At 41.2% G+C, this 23,019-nt stretch overlaps 2 protein-coding genes across 4 annotated transcripts in view; one reads left to right on the forward strand and one right to left on the reverse strand.

The window, feature by feature from the left end:
* The first annotated feature begins 3,560 nt into the window (after positions 1 to 3,560).
* phrf1 (PHD and ring finger domains 1) lies at positions 3,561 to 17,883 on the forward strand. 3 transcript variants are annotated; one of them, XM_034878212.1, is made up of 20 exons: positions 3,561 to 3,671; positions 4,232 to 4,368; positions 4,535 to 4,672; positions 4,819 to 5,015; positions 5,150 to 5,233; positions 5,358 to 5,491; positions 5,584 to 5,675; positions 6,374 to 6,552; positions 6,844 to 6,976; positions 7,140 to 7,264; positions 7,517 to 7,710; positions 9,563 to 9,685; positions 10,218 to 10,372; positions 11,267 to 13,148; positions 13,288 to 14,080; positions 14,123 to 14,570; positions 14,795 to 14,871; positions 15,329 to 15,445; positions 15,637 to 15,765; positions 15,898 to 17,883. In XM_034878212.1, the coding sequence occupies exons 2-20, from the start codon at positions 4,281 to 4,283 to the stop codon at positions 16,054 to 16,056; spliced, it is 5,247 nt and encodes a 1,748-aa protein (XP_034734103.1). In that variant the 5' UTR covers positions 3,561 to 3,671; positions 4,232 to 4,280; the 3' UTR covers positions 16,057 to 17,883. The 3 variants fall into 3 exon arrangements, with proteins under 3 accessions (XP_034734103.1, XP_034734102.1, XP_034734100.1); XM_034878211.1 differs by having other exon boundaries at positions 13,288 to 14,050; positions 14,093 to 14,570; XM_034878209.1 differs by having other exon boundaries at positions 13,288 to 14,570.
* Positions 17,884 to 18,057: 174 nt separating this feature from the next.
* irf7 (interferon regulatory factor 7) overlaps positions 18,058 to 23,019 on the reverse strand; it is a 5,804-nt gene continuing 842 nt past the window's right edge. Inside the window, exons 2-10 of the mRNA XM_034879373.1 lie at positions 22,339 to 22,492; positions 21,090 to 21,270; positions 20,911 to 20,999; positions 20,723 to 20,774; positions 20,498 to 20,611; positions 20,211 to 20,413; positions 19,232 to 19,433; positions 19,024 to 19,139; positions 18,058 to 18,898 (exon numbers count right to left, since the gene is read on the reverse strand). Coding sequence (XP_034735264.1) covers positions 18,710 to 18,898; positions 19,024 to 19,139; positions 19,232 to 19,433; positions 20,211 to 20,413; positions 20,498 to 20,611; positions 20,723 to 20,774; positions 20,911 to 20,999; positions 21,090 to 21,270; positions 22,339 to 22,492 — 1,300 coding nt within the window. The 3' untranslated portion in view covers positions 18,058 to 18,709. The remainder of the gene's footprint in view (positions 18,899 to 19,023; positions 19,140 to 19,231; positions 19,434 to 20,210; positions 20,414 to 20,497; positions 20,612 to 20,722; positions 20,775 to 20,910; positions 21,000 to 21,089; positions 21,271 to 22,338; positions 22,493 to 23,019) is intronic.

Raw genomic sequence — 23,019 nt, forward strand, 5'->3', positions numbered from 1 at the left:
ATGGTCAATGCTGACGGATAACTACCTGTGGACCGGAAGGATTCTGCGCTACACTTAAAGTCAAGGTCTTTCTCTGTGTATGTCCCACCTACTATCTTCACATTGGAAATCCTAATCCATTATAATATAGAATTTGCTTTCATATTTCTTTGAATCACTGCATTACTTGTGGACCCTTGAAATCTAATGTTGTATTTTCAACTGACCTAGATGTTGGTCAGTGTTGCACATGGACTCTTTCCCTATTATCCTAGACATGCAAAGTAAAATATATCCAACCTCACCCACTTCACAACTGAACCCAAAATGACTCCAATTTCATAAACGGGACATTAACAGATTATGATGATGTTTGAGGACACCACACAGGGATTTATTATTGCTCATGAATTTGTTACTCCACATAAACTCCAATCACATCTACTAAGGTGTCAGATGAAGGTAAAAAACGTTCGGATAAAAACTGATAGAGGCACACACAACCGGCAGTGGCTGTTCGGGAAAGAACCTCCTCGTTGTTGGACGAGAGTGAGCATCTGCAAGTCACCTTTGTGATGTTGAATGTGGGGCACAGGTTAACAAGTCGGACATACTGCATATTCCTCTGTGTCACAATGAGTCATGGGTTGATGGGAATTTTCACCGATACCAAGAAATGCATTAGTCAAACAGAAAGTAAGATACACAATGCAAAATGGATGTGAGTGGAAACTTTACTTCTCACTTGAGGGATACATTTTGCAAACACACATGTTACAAAATTGATACAATTGATATGCATTTTTTTTTTATTTGGAACAAACTTGTAAATAACTGGAAAACTGCTTCCACTAGAGTAAAGGCGTGGACACACTGGTATATTTTCTCCATCCATTTTGATCTAAAACTAAGTTCAGTATCTTTATAATAACCTCTTCAAGAACCCTCGGGCCCCCATGAAATGGGAATTAGTGTGATAATGATTATTATATCTAAACCACGCTGAGGAAACAGAAACTATGGTAAGTAACACAACTCTTACCAATAGTCTGAACAGTAGGTGGCGTTACACATGTCGGCTCTATAGGAGGAAATGCTAAAGCCACAGGGCCCAAATAAGGAACAGTATGTGAGCATAGAAAGAAGTAGGCTACAGTGCACATGGAGACCACTGGGAGGGCAGACGTATCGAGCAGGCCTTTCCCAGCACTGTGCACAACCCATGATCATGGACTGATTGTAGATCTAGATGTTGATCTGCTCCGGCTGTGGCTGCTCTTGGACGAGCCAACATTGAGAAGTACTCCCAAAACCAGGTTAGCCGCTGTCACACGCACAGTGGAACTGGCAACTGGCACAATGTGCGTTAGTCAGTGGCTTACCTGCTTTTAGATTTCAGATAACACTGACAACCATAAGCACACAAAATCTGCGGATGGACACAGACAAAGGCTGTGTATTGAAACAATAAAAAAAAACATACATAGTCAACATAAAGTGGAGATTGGTGGTAGGCTATCTTCTATTCACATTACTTAGAAAGAGCGTTACTTAGATGATCGTGCACAGCACAAAATTATAGGCACTAACAATTCAGATAAATTGACAAATCTCCTAAATCCTCCATTAACCAAACACTGTAACAAACTGTTACAGAATTAGAAATTACAGCTGGCTTCCAGTTCCAGTCCATGCATTTGGCTACCCACATTTATTGAAATGTTTTTTTCCATGAAAAAGTTCTAAATAATAAATAATTACATCTCACAACTGTGAAGAAATGTAGAGAAATTGCATCCAACGATTTGTACGATTTGTTGGATGTCGCCTATTCATCCACACCATAGGCTATAGAATAAAGAAAAGTGGCAGATAAAGGCAGTATACTTACCAGCCCCAAGTTTTCTTTTGGATTCATTTTAAAAGAAAAAAAAATCATTTTCGCCAACAGGACGCCACGAACCATCTATCCAAACATCCAAATAGTTTTTTTTCTCTGAAAATAAATCACTGTGCGTGGTTAAAGTTAGGTGCATTTTGAAGATATAGTATAGCACACCGACACAAGTTGAGTTCACTTGCACTACCCCAACCATGCCCACTCCCCTGCATCTGCAACCCGACCTGGTAATGGAAACGAGAGAGAAACTGGCATCATGCACAGCCAATGGGCCGCCGCGTTTGAGTTCGACGACCCACCAATAATAGAATTTCGACAAATAAAAAACTCCGAGAGGTGGATTTTATATTGCCAGCAATTTCAGTTGACTTTGAGAGTCATAGTTGGTGTGCGGTGCGTTCAGTTCTGCACGTCGTACATTAGGAATAAACCATTCCCTTGTTAATAATTATTCTCCTCACCGAGTATTTCCGGCAAATACCAATGCGACACATATTTCTTTACCATTAAATAATCGACATGTGATGCGACAGTTGCTTCTTGAGGTGGGATAAATGTGCTTTAAGCGGGTTTAACAAAGAACGCCCCTACCCCTACAGTAAGAAATGGTTGAACTCGGCTTACTTGTGTACAGTGTTGCCATGAGCGGAGTGTGGCTATGCACGTACCAAGGATGCGGCATGTCTGTTCTGATGATGACGACGAAGAGGAGGAGGAGGAGGAGGAGAAGACAACACTCAATTATTAACGGAGTGAGAGTTTGGACTCCCCGACATCATTAACAAATTGTATAGCATCAAATCGATTTGAAATTACAACATTAAATTTGTGTTAACCCTTTATATTTCAACATCACATAAAAACAGGTGCAGCTTCAATACAGAACATTCTCTACACTACTTGATTAAAGAAATGCAAGTCTTTCATGGCAAATATGATATAAAAATATAATATTACTATCACCAACTAAAGATTAACTAGACAAACGCTCATTTTTTTGATTTGTACAAAAAAAATCACTTTGCCCAATTGACCCCCTTTTGAACTTGTCAACTGGAACATGATGTTCTTTCTTTGTTTTGATATTATCAAACAACTTTTGGACTTTGGGTAGCCTATATTTTATAGCTTTCTTCGGACCAGTTTTTGACTGTTTAAACCCGGTAGGATTATTCCCAGCCAGGATACACATAACCTCATGACATAAAGTAGCAAATCGGGATTACATTAGATTATCTAACATCAGATTTTTCCAGTTACCACCAGGGGGCGACAGGTGCTAATGTTTACTGTATTGACTGCTTGTGGTTTGTGACAGCACTAGCACTTCAAGGGAAGAATTATTATGGTAATAGCATAGACTACTACAGTCCATGGGTAATGCCAGGTAATAGGCTGATTTGATTTGAATTTTTTTATGTTGTGTTATATTATGATTAGTATAGGTAGCACTGAGTGTAAAATACAACAATTTATCATCATAGCCTGATAATTTATCATTACACATGCGTCTCAAATGATACTTTTTACCCCTGCACACTTGTAGATTGGAAACTATATGTGCACTTTATGTTTTATGTGTATATTTTTTTTAAATAAGAACATGCCATTTGTGTGAAAGTGGTTGCCATCCTTTTTGTGACTGATCTCAGCTGAACGAATACGGTCTCTTTAAGAGGCACAGTTGTCTGAGTGCACTCTGCCATTTCCGTTTCTAGCCAGCCGGTGGTGTCACTCAACAACCGTGGAGACTTCAAATCACTTTAAATAATACCTCACACTACTGAATAGGGTAGGTTTGAAATTAATATGAAATACTCAAATACGACAGTTAAGTTAAAAGGCGTAGGTGAGGAATTTGTGTGAATTCCCTCACACACTAAGTGTTTTTCGTGCACACTCCGAAGGGGCTTGTAATTGACGTATGCTAAATTTAGCTATCCTTAGGCTAGCTAGCTAACACGCCACACTAAAGCTAATGCCACTAGCTATGGTAATGTTTCTATTAAGAACAGCGTTACAGGTTAGTCCCATATTCTCGTCAGTGAATATATATATATAATGTGAATATCTTCCTATACGCTGCATGCATAGTTTATCCAAGGTATAGAGGATGCACTCTGTTTGGTGTTGAGCTTTCTTTGTTTACAAATGTAGCCATAGCATAGTTTGCATGCTGTTGCTAGCAGTCTTAGCAAAGTCAATGTAAGGTAACGCTAACATGATAACAAATTAGCTTACATGCTACCAACACACCTACTCCCCAATGAGATTTAGTCAGATCTAATTGAGTCATATTCGTACAATTTGTACATTTTAATTAAACATTACAATTATGCTGTATGTTCTCATGGTTTCATTAGAAAAAAGCTGTCCTGCTGTTTTATTCTGATGGTCAGCCATGGATGAAGATGACAGCCAAGATGAGCTGATCAACTGCAGTACATCCCACAGCAAAGGAAAAAGGGCTGCCTTGTGGGCCATCTCAGGTAGTTTGTTTACCATGTATCTGGTCATTAGTCATCAGTTGGTGAAATAGGTACTGTACATTTCACCACCATGCATTTACTGATAAGAATACACGATTAAACATACATAAAAGCTTTTAACACCTCTTGCAGCTTTTAACGCACCTTGCATTTCTGTTCCTCTTAGATGACTCTGACAATGTTGAAGAGGAGTCTGTGGAGGAAGAAACTGACAGTGGGGAGGAAGAAGAGGTGGATCATGTAGATGGAGAAGAAGAAGAGGAGGAGGAGGAGGATGATGAGGAGGAGGAGGAAGAGGAGGATGGTACGAGTGACTCATTATTACGAGATTATCATATAATTCTCTGCTCAACTTGTTTCACTGATAAAGGTTTATGTAATTACAGAATACACTGCAGTCTCTAATTTTTAGCATAAGAAGCATAACATAATTCTACAAATTTTTTTCAGATGAGGAAGAGGAGGGAGATGCTAAGGCTGAGGATGGAGCTTTTGGGATAACCTCTGCCGACGTTGCAGGGATGAGCTCGGACGAGGACACGGAGAAGTGTCCCATCTGCCTTAACTCATTCAGCAGCCAGCCTGTTGCAACACCAGAGAACTGCAAGCACTACTTCTGTCTCGACTGCATCCTTGCGTGGGCCAAGGTGGGGCTGACTTCATGCTGTATGAGCCCAAGGAGAAAGCACTTTGTTAGATTGCACCATATAACTGATTAGGTTGATTATCAGTATATGCATTGCATTTAAAAAGCTGAATGTTTTTGTTTTCCGCTACTTAGAATGCAAACTCGTGCCCTGTAGATCGTATGGCCTTCAACAGCATATACCTAAGGAAATGTTATGGAGGCAAAGTGAAAAAAATGGTGAGTGCCTTCAGTCTTTGGTAGCATAACTTCTGGAACATTTATCAACCCAGTATACTCTACATATATTTATGTGTTGTGGGTTAGTTGTTTACGTGGGATTTTTTATGACTGCTTCATTCAGATCACAGTACAAAAGCCTGCAAAGGAAGATCAAGAGGAAACAGTAAATTTGGACCTGGAGCAGACCAGCTGTGAGGTGTGTGGGGGCACTGACCGTGAGGACCGCCTCCTGCTCTGCGATGGCTGTGATGCTGGGTGAGAGAGACTAATCATCTCTAAACTAAACTATCAACTTTTATAATAATAATAATATTATTATTATTAGCAATTGGACTATTGTTCCATAGGTATCACATGGAGTGTCTCACACCACCTCTTGACTCTGTTCCGGTGGAGGAATGGTTCTGCCCTGAGTGTGAAGCCAACAACCGTCACTCAAGTAAGCCTTTAAGTTTTTTGCCTTCCTAAATTCACATTTTCCAATGAAAATATGTTGCAAAAAAACTAATTCCTACAAAAAATACATGTTAACCATAGACTGTATAATATTAATGGACAGAGCATCCGGTTCAGTGAAGTGCGATAGTGCCTTAAACCTGCATTCTATCTGAATTCCAGCAGGGGGCAACATGTGCGTCTTTTTCTGCAGAAGTCCATGAGAAAGTGACCCACTTTTCACTTGATTTATTACCTCAGTAAACATTTTCATAATAAGTTCATGGTCTCAATCGCTAGTTTTAAGTCTTTTGAGATATAGAATGTAAATTTTTTGAGTTATGGTCTCGTTGATTTTTAAATACGATAAAGCAGGGGTGTTTTAGGCCATGGCTATCATGTGACTGCCAGTAAAAGTGTGTAACATAACGTGGACTGTGAGGGCTCCTCCCTCACTCCTCTGTCTCTTTTAAAATCGTCACTTCTGTAACCAGGATGGCTGGGCCCTTAACGGCAAACTCGACAACTCATAGCAAATCTCCCCAAACCAATTGGTGACGTAACATATGCTCTTTCCATAATTATACAGTCTATGATATAAACCTATACCACTGTTCACTTTAATACAAGTGGCCATGCTTAAGAATAGTTTTGTTATTAGCATCTTTTCACATAACAGAAGTTTTAATCTTCTTGACTCAGGGGGTTCAGCTGAAGAACTTAGTGATACAGAGAGCCTACCTTCTACTGCCCGTCCTGCCACCAGCCGCCTACAGTCCGGCGCTGCAGGTCCCACCAGAGCTATTGCCCGAACTCAGCAGAGTGAGAGGGTTCGAGCTAATGTTAACCGGCATCGGATCACACAGGCACGGACATCACAGGTTTGGCATGAGGCGTGATGCTTCAGTCTTGGCTTACTTTATTACTCACTTCCACAGCATATGTGCAGGCTGGATCTTGCTGAAATGTCTTGATGTGACATTATTGACTCTTTGAGTTGTGTGTTCGGTTAATGTTCTTCAGTGGTGCTGACAGGAGAAATGACTGCATGTGTTTGTGACATTTTTTGTATTTGATTATTGATAGAAAAGCTTGCGTTAAGGAGCAGTGCATGTTTTTGGTATGGTTTGTGAGAGCAAACCAATGGAGTAATGCAAACTTTTTCTTAATAGTTGGCTCCCACGTATATGATTCAGTCCACTTGGCTTGATGAGACTATTAATGCTGTGGTGGCTGGGCTCAATTCGGCTGTGTATATACGGGACTTAACACCACGTGTCCCATCTAGCCGCAGGCGCAAGACCAGTAAGTAAGCACACGCATACAAATTCACTGCAGTTTTCAGATAGGGAAGGCATAATCACAAGCACACATCAACCGTTGTAATGGAAGGAAAAGCAAGAGATGGCTATGAGGTCAAAATTGTGATGTTTGTGATGAGGGATTACTTTTCTGATTGATTGAACAGGAAAGCGCAGAAAAGTTAGAAGCAAGAAGACATCTTCCGCCAAGGGTAAAAACGGTAAATTAGCAAGTACAGGAGTCAAGAGGAGGAAGCGGAGAGTGAGAAAGACTAAATCCAGAAAAAAACTGGTAAGTGTGTCATCAATATCAGGCTTGAGATTTAAATGATTTTGTTTCATAATATTTCACCTAATGTATCACTTAATGTAAACCATGAACAGTTGGGTAATATAATTTATTAATATATACATATAATAAAGGTAATCGTAAAAATGTAAAGGATTAAATATATAAATAATTAATAAAACAAACATATATATTTATCTTGTAGTCATGAGATGCATTTCTTGAGTTGACTCTAAGCCTATGTTTTCCCATTAGATGTTGAAAAAGGCCGCCACTCCTCGAAGCCGTATTGCTAGTAATCTTAGAATTGTAAAGGACAAGAAGAGCTCTTCGCTTCCTACAGTATATCGGCCGTCAGAGCACACGCTAAGCAGCATGCGCGCTGACATAGGTGCAGCATCCCTCTCTATCTATGGAGATCCATTTGACCTGGATCCATTTGTGGATCGGTAAGAAGACTTGTGCATTTTGTAGTGCTTTGCAGAATACCATTCAAAATACATAATTGTTTACATATGCTGGCCACTTTATTAGGTAAACCTTGCTAGTACCAGGTTAAACCTCCTTTTTCCATCGGAATTGCCTCAATACATTTTGGCATGGACTCAGCACTAAACATTTCTCTGAGATTTTGGTCCATATTGATGTGATAGCTTCAACGCGGTTGCTGCAGATTTCTTGGCCCACACACCATTGCACCACCGCAACTAGCATGAACCGTTGGTTGGACTCAAATATTCATTTTTTACAACTGAGGTATACAGAAGAGCATCTCTGAACACGTTGAACCTAGAAGCAGATAGACTACAGCAGCAGAAGGCTGCTCTACATGTGGTATGTGCTCTCCAAAATTGGAAAAACATTGCCTGGTCTCGACATGAAAGCATGGATCCATCCTGCCTTGTTACAACGGTTCAGGCTGCTGGTGGGGGGATATTTTCTTGGAACACTTTGGGCCCCTTCTCACCAATTGAGCATAATTTAAACGCCACAGCCCACCTGAGTATTGTTGCTGACTATGTCTATCTTTTTATGTGTACCCATCTTCTAATGGCTACTTCCAGCAGGATAACGCATGCATGTCACAAAGCTTAAATCATCTCAAACTGGTTTCTTGAACATGACAATGAGTTCACGGTAGTCAAGTGGCCTCCATTGTCTCCAAATCTCAATGTGGTGGCGATTAGCATAATGGATGGGCAACTGCATAATGCTGTCATGTCAGTATGGAGCAAAATCTCTGAGGAATGTTTCCAGCACCTTGTTGAATCTATGCCCCGAAGAATTAAGGCAGTTCTGAAGGTGAAAGGAGGTCCAACCTGGTACTAGCAAACTGTACCTATAAAATGGCATACGTGTACACATACATACAGTCCCCTCCAAAAGTATTGGAACTGCAAGGCAAATGCCTTTGTTTTGTTGTTCACTGAAGATGGATTGAAGATCAAAAGATGGGTATGATACAGTAGTTCAGAATTTCAGCTTTTATTTCCTGGTATTTACTGTAAATCTAGAACAACTCTCGACATGCCACTGTTTGTTTGAACCCACCCATTTTCCAAGTGTGCAAAGTTATTGGAACATGTGACCAGGTGTTGCCATTTAGGTTAATCGTTCAAACATTAAATGGCTCCACATGACTAGTCTAAGTTTTTCTTAGACTAAGTCTAAGCAAGCCATTTTCAAGCTGAGAAAATAAGGAAATTAACCAGAGCCATTGGACAAACATTAGGCATAGCAAGCACAACACTTTGGAATGTCCTGAAAAAGAACGAAACCACAGATGTACTGAGCAACAGACGTTGAACAGACGTTCAACAGGTCGACCACAGTGCAGGGGTGACGGTTAACCCAATAGAGCATGCATCTCCACTCCTGAAGGAGACTGAAGGAAGAAACCCTCTGAAACAAACAAGAACTTAAAGAACCTGCGGTAAAAGACTGCAACAGTTTTGGTTGCAGGCTTGAGGCGGTTATTGCAAGCGAGGGTTATGCCACCAAATATTAAATGTCATTTACTTTAAGATTATTTGTTCTTTTACTCACCAAAAAATGCTGTGGTATAATACAAACAGTGCTATGTCCTGGGTTGTTTAAAGGAAATAAAATCTGAAATTTTGAACTGCTGTCTCATATTCATCTGTTGATCTTGAACCCAAATGTCTTCAGTAAACAACAAAAACAGAGGGATTTGCCTTGCAATCACAATACTTTTGGAGGGGACTGTATATGCATACACACACACACACACAATATGGTTATAATTGAGTCAATTGTACCTTATGATGTTTATTTGACCAGTCAGGAGGAAGAGCAGCAGGCCCACATTACGTCGCTGTTGGAAGCCAAGAGACGGGGGATCTCTCGCTCTGCTCTTCGCTCTCACCAGCCTGTAGCTCGACCAGTCACTGCAAGCCTATCCGGGTAACATCCCCTTTTTGCCATAATGTGTAGATTTGGTTAACCAGAACAGGTTCTGATTTGTAAATTTCCGTATCTATAGCTGAGGATCATGTTTCTGCTCATCAATCTCTAACGGGAGCAGTAATTTAATGCAGCATGGTGGAAGAATGCAGGACTTGGAAAAATCTAGTTATAATGCCCCAGAGAAAGTAAAAACTGTGTATTTGTCACAAAGTAACTTGCTTTTAATGACAAATTTATAGCAGTTTAAATCTGCTTAAAAATAAAGGCGGTTAATGCATTCACATTTTTATTCTTAGTTAAATATAAGAAATTTGTTTTGATAAGATAAAAAAAATGGTAATCAGGTAAAAAAACAGAAATGATAACAACAATTCCAATGACTGAAAATGTGTATCACTTTACAAATCATAATTGCCAAAGTAACAATAATTTTTTAAATCTATCTGTCTTTGTGATCAATATAGTATCTTGCTTAGTGAAATATATGAAATATGGTTGATCTAATTAAAGGTTTGCTTTCCTATACCAGGAGAGGAATGGATGTACCCCAATCAAGGAGTGTTTTTGAGGCGGCTCCTGTGCCCGACCTCCTGGGCAGCATCCTATCGGGACAGAGCGTCCTCTTGATGGACAGCTCTGATGTTGTCATTAATAGAGATGGTTCCCTTAAAGCTACAAAGCCAAGTAAGTGTGTGTGTGGCCAGAGGACCAAAGATCTGACTTTATCTTACCTCTTAGGAAAATAATTGGTGCTTTTGAAATAGAGCTATTTACGTCAAGTCCAGCTGTATAAAATCAAACATCATCAAATTAACATCAACCTGGTCACCCTTTGCCAGACCTTCCTCCACCACGTTGTGCAAGAGGGTCTGGCTGGTCCACACAGCATGCTGGGTTGGGAGTAAAATGTGCTCTGGTTTATTGGCATTTTTTTAAACCAAACACAATCCTCTTCGGCGGTGCTATAGGCACTGGGAAAAAACGCAGTGCCTCTGTAAAATAGTCTTAGGAATTAACTTGTTTTGGTGGAACGTGTACATTCAAAAGTTGTTTTAGTGGTGCGACAGAAAACTCAGATTGGACAGATAGTCTAGCTAGCTGTCTGGATTTAACCTGCAGAGATCTGACAAAAGGTAAACCATAGTGCTCGTATATTGATCATCTATCTATAGTTTAAAATGCTGACACAAAGGCAGCCCAAAGCAACGGATATCCGGCCTAAATGAGTGACATCCGGCAGATTTTTTTTCTTAAACGGAGCAATCCTGTAAGTGGAACGTCAAGGATATAGACTAAAATCAGCCTAACTGCTTTATGTAAAACGCATATCCAGTTGGTGAATATCAAACTTTAATCTATCTTTAATCTGCGACACATGAGGTGAGCAGTACTGCTTGTGTTCCCCTACATTGACAGTTATTCCTCACTTGTTGTCAGTTGATTGTAACTGACTGAACTTGTTGCTTTCATCATTTCATAATAATTCCACTTTTAAATGGAATTAAACCACTAGTTTTATAAAAATAAAAAGATTTGTCTGTGATTACAAATTTGTGTTGTAATTTTTTTATCATACAGTGATGCCATCTGTGTCAAACCGAGGTTGCAGCAATAGCAGTAGCTCGGGAGAAGCCAGCACCCAGATCAGCCCAGTGATGTCACCCAGCCAAGGAGACAGGTCTCCGTCTCGCCACAACAACGGAGACCTACCAGGATCCTCCCATAGCTCGATAAACAGACCTGTCTCCCAGAGCTCTTCTTGTTTACAACCCTACATGCCCTCCTCAGCCAGCAACATCCAACCATCTTTCCATTCTGATATACCACCCCAAGGCCATCCAAGTTTGCAGCCAACACGTCCAGTCAGACCCACGCACCCACCTGGTCACCAGAGAACCAATGGAGTAAGAGCTCCCAGTCTCTCCTCATCCACCAACCTCTCCCCAGACTCTAGCTCCAAGAGCAGGGGAATGACCTCATCACAGTCCAAAAAAGCACCTACAAAGCCCATGTGGGTAGATGTGTCAGTGCTTCCTAGGATACCAAAAATAAGAAGGGACAGCAGTGGTATTACGAAGGATGGCACTAGTCAAGATGGCAGTAATCACAGCAGCAGCAGCAGTAGTAGTAGTAGGGGAAATAGTAGTAATTCTACCACTGGTAGTAATGGTTGTGTCCCTCCAGTAACAGGCATGAACAGCCTGGCTGGGGACCAGGGAAGGCAGCAAAGTGTAGACCAGCAGAAGAGCAGGGCTGACGGTCAGGCCCAGAGGCAGAGGCCTGTCGGAGCCAGCTCGTCTTCAGCCTTCTCAAACTCATTCTCCTCTTCCTCCTCCACTGGTTCTTCTGCTAGCCAGCCACATTATTCCTCATCTTCTTCATCTTCATCAGCAGCAGTGAGCTTCCGCATCTCTGGGAACTCCTGGCAGTCAAGGCGGCTAAGCAGCTTGTCATCCTCGGCTGCTAGAGGCAGCACACAGACACCCCGGAGAGAAAAGGAAGATGAAGCAAAAAAGAGACAGCTGCACAGGGATAAACAGATGCTCTTGGCATCACGTACGCTTCTCAATAAAGACCAAGACCGTGATAATATCTACGATCCCTATAATCCCACCCTGTCAGAGTCTAGCAGCTCAGATGATGAAGCTGAGAGTACAAGCTCGAGGAGCACAAGTTTAGGAAACAAGAAGGGTTTAGTGCAGAGCAAGCATGACCGGGTTCCTGTAAAAATTGAAACATTGGAGATTGAGGTCTCACAGGAAATTCCAGGGAGAGCTAGTTCTCAGGAAACGACATCATCGGAAGTCAGATTTTCAGAGGAGTATGTCAAGGTAGAAAAAGAATCTAGATTAGCAGACACTAAGACTGAGAAACAAACATTGTTACAAGACACTGAAGTTAAGAAAGAGCCTGGGTTAGATAATGCAGGGGAAGGTCAAAGGTTTGGTCACAGTGTCAAACGTTTGAAGTCCGAGACAGCAGACACCACGCCACCTGTTCCACACAGCCTGGATCTTTTAAAGACTGAAAGGGGGACTCTCAAGGAGGAGACTGGACAGAGTGTTGGCCCTTTAAACAGTGATCCCCTTGACTGTAGGAATGAATCATCAGCATCTAACTCTGCTCCCACCAAGAAAAAAGAAACCAAATCAGATTCAAAGTCCTCTCCGAAGTCAATTGATTTGGGCCGTAAGAAGAAGGCCTTCCAAGCTTCGAAGGAGAGACGGTCTAGAAGTTCAGAGACAGACCGAGGCAGGAGAGAAGGCCGTCACGCTTCAGGCCAGGAAGGCCGACAGAAAGAAAGCGAGAAGGACAGAGATACGAGTTCAAGGCGGTCAAGGTCCAGAGAGAGGAGAAGGGCACACTCAGTCTCAGAAAGCTCTCAGTCCGGTTCCCCTGATAGGACTCGCGGAAAGAGACGTCGGTCCCGATCCCGATCCAAAGACAGGAGGCGATCTAGGTAAATATGTAATTCCTTTTCCAATATTCCTGATATCAATCATTTAGTAAACATCTGTTTGACATCTGCTATTATTCTTTATTTAAGACCAACAAGTGTTTTCTTCAGTTAAGAGTTTGACTGTCATTACTTATTTTAGGTCTGGTTCCGGCTCTAACAGCAAAGAGCGTTCAAGGGGGAAGAAGCATAAAGGAAGTAGCAAGGAGAGAAATGATGGTGGAGAGAGAGACTATGATAGAAGACGGGTGTCAAAGGACAAGAGACATGGTTGGTCTCGCTCAAAATCGTCTTCAAAATCACGTTCCAGATCCAGATCTAGATCAAAGGACCATAAGCGTCGGTCTTGCTCAAAATCACGGTCAAAGTCACGATCCAGATCCAGGGAAAGAAGGAAAGACCACACACAACTGGAACAATCGTCTCTCTCCTCCAGATGCAATGTGGAGTCACGGTCAAAAGACAAGAGGAGACGCAGGTCCAGATCCAGCTCCAGAGAGAAAAGGAAAGAAGTAGGATCATCATCCAAGACCTCTCAGAAAATTTCAGGGTCCTGTGTTTTGTCCTCTAAAGACACAAAACGGCTACAGGACATTAAAAAAGAGAAGGATATCACTCGAAACTCCCTCAAAGAGGAAAAAGTTGCCACAGTGAAGAAACAGAAGACACCCTCCTGTACTGCCGCTTCTAATGTTAGAAAGAAAGGCCAAGACGACCAGGCCACAACAAAAGAAATGGCAGAAGAGATGAAGGTCGAAAAAGAAATTAAGAAAGAAAGTAAAACATCTCTTGATATGTTTGAAGATTCTTTTTTGTTTACCAAACCAATTAAGAAAGAAGAAACTGACACGCATGCTTCGATGGTAACCAAAAGCATAGATCAGGAGTTAAACAAAGAAGACCCCGTCAAGACTGAGACGTGTGAAATCAAGACTGAGACGTGTGAAATCAAGACTGAGACGTGTGCAATCAAGACTGAGACGTGTGAAATCCCCGTAATTAAAACTGAGCCAAGTTCCCCAGAAATATGCCACTTACACCCTGTCGCCTCGTTTTCTACACCGACCACGCCGGTTACAACAGTCGGGCACCATGGTACAGTTTCTCAGTCTCACCCAGAGTCAGTGGCCTCCGGAAAACAACCAGACACTGTTGGGTTGACCGTTTCTGTGAAGCAGGAACCTCGGCAACCCTCAGACTCTGATGATGACTTTAATGTTGACGTGATGCTGGACAACCTGGACTTTGTGAAGTCTGAGCGCACAGAGGAAAGCGCCGCCTCTGTCAAACAAGAGGAGGAAGTAGAGGAGGGGAAGAATGAACGAGTTTCGACTGTAATGGGAGCTAAACCCAAGACTCAGGTGAAGAGGGTGACCTGGAATATACAGGAGCCCCAGGGGCCTCAACCAGAGAAATCCGCAAGCAGTAAGTGTTGCTGCTGGATTGCATCACACCAAATTTAGTTTGCTGCTCAGAAGAATTAAGATGTAAAAAGGGATTCTAGATAACGTTTCACACACAATTGCCTATTTTCTTTTTCTTACACACAAATTTGGATAACTTCATCTTGATATTTTATCCTGCTGGCAGAGACGGGTATTTTGAATCTGGCTCCCAGCTAAATGTTTTCTGAATTCTTTCTTGCACAGAGCTGTCTCTATATAAATTGAAGCTAAAGCAGGAAGGAGCTCGCAGACCCCCTTCAACAGTCCGGACACCCAGTCAGGTAAGACAGGCAGAGGTTACCCCAGAGTTAACCTAATATTTTGAATTTTTTTTTTTACAACAATAGTGTGATGAAATCACCACAGGGTGGCAGTGTTTATTTAGAAGAAGCAAATGTATTGCCCAGGGAACGTCACATGGTAAAAACTAAAACTGTAAAGCAAGTGTTTCAGACTAAATGAAAGTAAAAGCCATTCTGTGAAAGTGAAAACTCTTGTCCACACATTTGTAATCATTCATTCCAAACTAAGTCCTCCCACTGTTGCATAGGAAAAAAGACTGAATCACATGAGTGCAATCGGTACGGATTGTGTGAAATTATAATGGCCATTTTCCACAATTTTGCCATTTTATGAAAATAGCTGATAGTTGCAGCCCTAAATCTACTCGATCTTTTATTTTGTCCTTGTGTAATCTTTTATTTTCTTATTATGCAAATAATCTCTTAACTTCCACAGGACTTCACTGGAGGTGATCAGGTGGTTGGTCACCCCTCCAAGAGGGGTGCTGTTGGTCCTCTCAGTTCCTCCTCTACTTCTGATGGTGTACAAGGAGAGGCGGAGGAAAGGCATTTGGTGAGGAATGACCAGCGGATTCTGGTTTTTAAATGTTTTCATTTCTGAACTGAAAATCTCAAGGGGTCTCATGTTGTCTGTGATTTTAAATGTTGATTTGAAGATTTTACATGTCGTAACACCTTCCGTCTTTGAGAATACTTGTGGACAACTATTTAATGACATCTGTGGTGTTTCACTCCTGCCGTCAGTATTTGAAGAAGCTGCACATGCAGGAGAGAGCTATAGAAGAGGTGAAGCTCGCCATCAAGCCTTTCTACCAGAGGAGAGACATCAACAAAGATGAATACAAAGAGATTCTACGCAAAGCTGTCCAAAAGGTGGGTTAACATTTTTGCCAAGATACTAAAAGGTTTACCCCTAATAGTAGTAAACTAAGGAATTTCTCAGTGTCTCAGGTCAACCGTTTCCTGAGAATATATATGTAATTAACTTGTGTTCCTGGTCGTCAGGTGTGCCACAGCAAGAGTGGGGAGATAAACCCAGTGAAGGTGGGCAATCTGGTCAAAGCATACGTTGACAAATACAAACACGCTAGGAAACACAAGAAAGGCGAGGACGTGGGGCAGGCACAGGAGGCTGAGGCCTTCAGGACCTCTGATAGCCCATGAAGAGGCGTGAATTACAGGCAAGGACAGCAACACCCACTGCCGACACGCGTTCATATGTTTTACTTTGTGTTCTACCACCGGGTGTGATCTCAAACTCTCTGACAAACCCAGTCCAGACGGTATACTAGGATTTGCTCAAAGCTCCAAGGTGCAGCTAGAAGGTTGTGCTTTCCATCTTGACTGAATTTTGACTACAAACTTGTGTTGATCACTTGAACCGCACCTATTGCTGTCTTGTGCTTGGACAGTCACTGTCGGTAAGTGGTCTCTTTGTGTAGTTGTGTAGCTCAGAAACTTTATGGGAGACCTTGAGGTTGTGCCTTAAAGAGGCACATCTCAAAGACCCTCCCATGGTGATAAATCAGGTAGCCTCCTCCACAGACATATCACTGGGAGGATGCAGCGTGGGCTTTGAAGTTCATATGGCTGTTTTGTTTTGTGGGACTGAAGGTGTATGTATCAGTGGCAGAACTCATTTTGTTGGTTAAGAAATTGTATAAAAGTATGCAGCCTATGCATATAAATAGGTTTGTCACATTAAGGAACAACACTGTTATGCAATTTTTGTAGAACATTTATCAGAGTTATTAAATAATTTTAGATTTGGTTGTAAATAATATAGACTTATATGTTTCCTTCGTCTGTGTTGTCTGTTGGGAATGACGAAAAAAGGTTCTAGTATATAGAGTTTATTGGTTTATGTTTTGTATTTGAAAGCTTCTGTTATCTGTCTTCCACAGTTCTTATATCCATCTCTAATGAGCTACGTATAGTCCAGCAAACTACACACAAGTTCTAGCTCAGCACTTTGAAATGACTAATGGAGTCACTACTATCAAAAAACAGCCTCTTCTTTTTTGCAGCAGTAACTACTTTAGTTTTTTATGATCAAAACACGACTTTCAATCTCAGCATTATTCATTTTTCAACCCATCACTGAAGTGTAGAAAACCAGGGAATAATTAGTTTTTTTTTTGTGCTGAACTATTAAAAAATAAAAAAAATAAAAGAAACACAATTTCCCTCAATAAAAGAGATTACATTTGTTTTTGGGGCGATCTGTTGTTGTTTTTTCTTAAATGGAGACCACTGCTCCACAGTAGTGAAAAGAATAGGAGTGAAAAGGCTTAAAGTTCAGACTTCATGTCTCGGTGGCTGAGTGGCAGTCCCAATTATCTTTAAAAATTGTCCATTTTTATAATTTGTCACTGTCTTCACCTGGTGCTCTCATGTCTGCAAACATTTTAACTACCAGGTTGTTTTTATATTTAATGTAAAGTATTAAGCTATGTTTTGGGCATAATATGATGGTTTTGTAAGATGGATATATAACCCAGTTTAAAAAAAACAATCTCACAGCAATTTCCAAGGTAGGTATAATAGAAGTAAACAAATACTTCAGTACTACAGTACAACATAAAAAGAATCATTTGTGTTCACCCCGAGGTTTCTGCAGTACTTAATTATGAATGTTTTTGTCATTGTGTCTTAAACCTGACCCTTCGTCTTCATATCCTTTACTCCTCCGCTGTCCTGTCTTCACCAGAACTCTTTATGAAAAACTAATTCTGCGTGTGCATCATTTTGCTGTCTACAGTAGTTTGCCAACTGTAAAAAACGGATTAGGTGGGTGGTTGGACTTGCCTTGTATTGTGTTGTCCCGTTTAATTTGGCTTTGTAAAGCCCGGGACTAGAAGTGGGAGAATCTACAGAAACAGGTGCTCATGTTTATCTGAATGTATTTTACTTTTTTTCTGCATTTAATTGATGAGACAGACCATGTGTTTTCTAAAAAGTGAACACGAATGATAATAGGGTTTCATCTCATATTCTGGATTTGGGGTTTAAAGTGGATTTAATAATAAAAAATAAATCTTTGTCTTAATTTTTGTTTTTCGGCTAAGGACTTGTCAGGGCCGGGCATTGGAAAGCTGTATAAAAATTATTATACAATCTCCATAATATTACATTGAAATACACCGATAATGAACTGAGACCTCATTCACAGGTAAATGCCAGTTTTATTCAAGGTAAAAAGTTAAAAAATAACCAGCGGAGTATATAAATAAGACATTCTGAAGTGCAAAACAATTCACCACGAGTGAGTGAGTGTCAATGGCTGCAGGACAAACCTCTACATACACAGTTATAGTTTACTTTTCTTTGCATTTTACAAGCTCGTAAATATGTGTTTAAAAAGCTAACCCATGTTAAGATTTACCAGCATGTTAGGCATTATTCGGTTACTACATAAATACAATTTCAACCAAACCATATATTTCATTAAGATGATTTGACATTTACAGTAATCAAACATGTATTCTAAAGTATAAAAGTTATTGGCTTATGAGTTGTAACAGTCCAATAGTGGAGTTAACTTCTTATGTAGTGATAAAAATGCCTGACGTTTGTGACTAATGTGTTCAGAGGATAATGCAGGGCAGGAGGGTGCGGTTACAGTTAATGAGTAATGGCAGATGATGCAATATTTACTATAATACTAAATAATTTAATTGTTTGTCCTTCCACTTTATCTGGTCAACATATTCAATATGTCACCAGTTTGGCTACATTTTAGCGTAACTTTGGGTAAGAGCGTGGTGTGCCATCGGTAGTAAATAGTCCCCATTAGGGGCAAATAAGAGACAAAATGTCAGATCTGAGGTAGAAAAGGCGCAGCAGCCCGTGCTGGATCTTCATCTGCCGGCAGACCAAAGACCGAGCTAATAAGATCATAGAGGCTGTTGTGGGATATCTGGAGGCTGACGTTGGCGCTGTGAAGAGATGAAGCCCCCTCCATCTGGGCCACCTCATGGAGGTGTCGACAGATCAGAGGGACCACCTACGGGGGCAAAGTGACACATTGAGACATTTTACAGCACTTTGAATCTGCAGAACTATAAGGAGATGATCTCAAACACTATTTGTCTTTGAGGGAAAGCTCAGGAATACAGGAAAGAAGGTCACCTTGACTATGATGAGCTTCTTCTCCAAAGGTTTTCCATCAGGAAACTTCTCTCCAAAGCACATGTTGAGGGTGTAGTCTGGAGAGCTACCATTGTTCTCTTTAAACTGCTTCAGTTCTGAAACAGATGCAGGTGGACCCATTTCTTTCACAGCGCAAACCTAATGCTGGCTTCACATAAAATGTAACAGTAATAATATCCACACCTACCATTAACATACTTCTCAAAGCTGAGGAGCTGCACCATGGTGTTCTGGGGCAGCTTGGTTGGGTCTGGGTGAGCCACACTGGGGTCACTGGTGCTGGCAAACACATGGCACCGGTCCTGCCTCCAGGCATAGATACCAGTGTTCTCTACCTGTAGGAACAGACCTCTCTGGATGCTGTTAAGGATGCGGTTGGTGTACTCAATCTGGTGGAAAAAAAAAAAAAGAGGGATTAGAAAAGCTTTTACATAGAAAAAGCTTTAGCACATTAAGGATGTACAGCAGTATGTAAACTTAAGGGAAAATTTGATATTTCTTTATCCTGTGATGGATTTCTATGCTTCTCTTTGGAAGGCCATTCAAACTGAAGCTATGTTGATATAGGACAGCTGAAGACAAAAGGGGAGAGAGAGGGGGAATGACATGCAACAAAGGGCCGCGGGGCAGAGTCGAACCTGCGGCCCTTGCTGCGTTAACAGCAATAACATTTAACCCTAAACCTCTATATGGGGGCCTGCTCTACCATGTGAGCTACCAAAGTCCTTTGTCAGGGAGCAAACCCAAAAATAAAATTAGACTGACAGATATTTCATACACTTAAAACAGTTACCCTGTAGAGTTTCTGACCACTAGCATGGTAGCATTAAGCAGCAATGCTTTTATGAATGGGCGGTTCTTGTGAACGTAAACGAGCACGCTGGTGAGTGGTACGCATCCCCGACAATGGTTTCCCACTATTCCACTGATCTACAACTGGTGGTAACACAGTAAGGAAAGCAGTAATGTTAAATGTTATGGTAAATCAGCTCAGCATAGGTTCTGTGAGAAAGGAAATGCATTCACCATTTTTTACTTTCAATTAGAAGAAAAAAAACGTAACCGCAAGAAAATTTAGAGAATGTGAGATAAACTGTTTTCAGTCATTTTCTGGTGGATTTTTGCAATTACATCAAACAAAATGTCCAGCTGATGTAATCATGTACCTGTTTGTGGTCCAGCAGACCATCCGTGGAGGGGAAGCAAAGATGATGAGCGTTGAACTCAGGGGCCTCCTGCTGGTAGTGGAGCTGGAGAAGGGCGGTGCTCAACGTCATCTTTAGCATTTCTTTTTTCCTGTAGTGGATGGAGATCTCCAAGTCATATATACTAGGCTGCAGAGGTGAACTGAGGACTGGCGGAGGATTTACTGCAAACAAAACAAAAACACACACAATCACAGTCTATAAAAAGAATATAATGGAGGAATTGGATTGGATTCGCCTGAACATACCTTCACAGTAAGAAGGCTGATCCGGTAAAAGCTGAGGGGGGTCCTCGGCTGCTTCATGATAGCTTTCAGGAAGACCTGGATTGTGCTGTCCATACTCAACCCACAGTTGCTCCTCTATTGAAGACAATAATCAAAAAGATTAAAACTAAAATTAACCTTTATTCCAAACATAAACACGTGGAGAGTATGTTTTTTTATGACTTGTATGGTCATAAGACTCTGTACCTGATTGCTGGTTGCCAAGATCCAAAGCCATTAAGTTGTTAAGCAGGTTATGCTGTTTGGAGGTGGGGGGGGAACATAGTGATTAGGCATTTAATACGCACTGAATGGAAAAAAACACAACCAACAAAATTGTGTGATATTCAGCCGATAAATAGAGCAGTGAAAGTGCGCTCCAGGCAATACCGCACCTCATTTCCTGAGGGGATGTACTCTATAGGAGAGCTGTAGATGACAGGATCCTCCTGGAAGTCTTGTGTAGGCGGACTTTCATAGTTGTCTGCAGATAAACAAAAGAGATGCACATTCCTTTGCAACCAAACTCAAAATAGTGAAGGTAGAAGGCTTGGATTAATGACTATGGTCTTACACTCAGTGTTGATAATCTCATAGATTTTATGAGGGTCGTCTGTATTCTCGTGATTCTTGGAATTATCCTTGATCATCTTGAAGCGCACAGAGAGGTTGTTCAGAGCACATCGGAAGTTGGTTTTCCACCTGGCCTTGTCGTTGGGGAACTCGTTGATCTTTCCACTCGCTATTGCCCATGCCTGTGTACCATACAAAGAGGAATTTAAATAAACTTCATATACATTCACATTTATACACAATGGGCTGTCCTGCCATCAAAAATAAAGAGAAAGTTCAGGATTCCGTTATCACTGTCACTTTCTTACAATCCCTTGACCATCAAAAATGTCAATGTTGCATCATAAAACGCATTAATTACATATGAGAAAGCAGCTCCAGAGTCGTCGTCCCCCCCCCCCCCCCCATTAGTGCTGCTTAGAAAATTCTTCCATTTGTTTCTCAAGGATAATAAGTGTTATTAACCCCTTTGCCTCCGCTATTTTGACTAGAGCCTGACCGATTAAGGATTTTTAAGGCTGATGTTGATACAAATATTTTGATGAATTAAAAATCTGATATCCAGATAAATCGGGCGACATATACTGTATAATTATTTTTTAAATCCAGAAATGCGTAGATTTCCCTAACAGTTATTTGTAGTATTTATGAGTCCTCACTTAAATAATATAATTATGCAGTTTAAAAATAAACTTGTTTTGTTTTTTAATGGAGGAAAGTCAAAATTAATTGTATAAAAATACAAACTTAAGATATGAAAACTTAAAGTCCATTGAACAAAAACACAATGACAAAAAAATCAAAGAGTTGCCAACAAGGATGTTGTAGAGCGCCCTCTGGTGGACAAACACCAACACCAACATGGTTGAAGGGTGTTTAGTCCGTTTTTATTTTTATTTTTTAAATATTCCATTTATCAACCATTATCATTGCCATTACGATAGTTTGGGAAATGTCTTAATATGGGCCGGTAATATCAGCATGCCTATATATTGGTCGGGCTCTAATATTGACATAAGGGAAGTGGATGTTATAATTGCCCCTATCAGTCAACACCTGCCATAAATTAGCCCTCTGCAATAATAAAGTGGAGGTAATTTTCTTCAGAAACGCCCACGAGGAGTGCTGGTGGCACAATATTATTCTTCAAAATACAAGCAGTAGGACTAGTGTCAGGCGGAATGTCAACAAAGGCACCGACATTTTATCTAATCACGCTATGTCAGATAAGTAGAGGCTCCTGAACCTACCCGGAATATCTTACTGTCCTCGTCATTGCAGTCTCGTCTGGAGTTGTGCTTCCAGGGGACTCTGAACTGGTTTTGGCCCACATAGTGCAGGCCCTTGTACTGGCCTGTCTCCACCTGCTCTATGAGCCAGCTGGAAAACTGGGGCTTGGGAAGGCTGAGAGGAAACACAACAGATTAGTTCTCTCATGAAACATTTATGGCAGAGGTAGACACACACACACACACACACACACACACACATACACACACACAACGCAGATTATTTGGTTCTTACCAAGATTAAAAAAAACTAAAAACTTGTTAGATAATTTATCTGGTTTTAAGAGTGAATTTCTTATTTTAAGTGTTAAACTTTACATCCATCCATCTTCATCCGCTTATCCGGTATCGGGTCACGGGGGCAGCAGTTCCAGCAGGGGACCCCAAACTTCCCTTTCCCGAGCCACATCAACCAGCTCCGACTGGGGGATCCCGAGAAGTTCCCAGGCCAGGTGGAGATATCTCCGACCTAGTCCTGGGTCTTCCCCGAGGCCTCCTCCCAGCTGGACGTGGCTGGAACACCTCCCTAGGGAGACGCCCAGGAGGCATCCTTACCAGATGCCAGAACCACCTCAACTGGCTCCTTTCGACGCGAAGGAGCAGCGTCTCTACTCCGAGCTCCTCTCGGATGACTGAGCTTCT

This window comes from Etheostoma cragini, chromosome 8 (assembly GCF_013103735.1).
Source record: "Etheostoma cragini isolate CJK2018 chromosome 8, CSU_Ecrag_1.0, whole genome shotgun sequence".
Classification (NCBI taxonomy): domain Eukaryota; kingdom Metazoa; phylum Chordata; class Actinopteri; order Perciformes; family Percidae; genus Etheostoma; species Etheostoma cragini.

Excerpts from the sequence above, each read along its gene's own strand:
- phrf1 (XM_034878209.1), top strand. The coding sequence starts at position 4,281 with ATGGATGAAGATGACAGCCAAGATGAGCTGATCAACTGCAGTACATCC. Across the intron at positions 13,149-13,287 it reads AAAGACAGGAGGCGATCTAG|GTCTGGTTCCGGCTCTAACA; the intron begins GTAAATATGTAA and ends TACTTATTTTAG. Across the intron at positions 14,571-14,794 it reads ACCAGAGAAATCCGCAAGCA|AGCTGTCTCTATATAAATTG; the intron begins GTAAGTGTTGCT and ends TTTCTTGCACAG.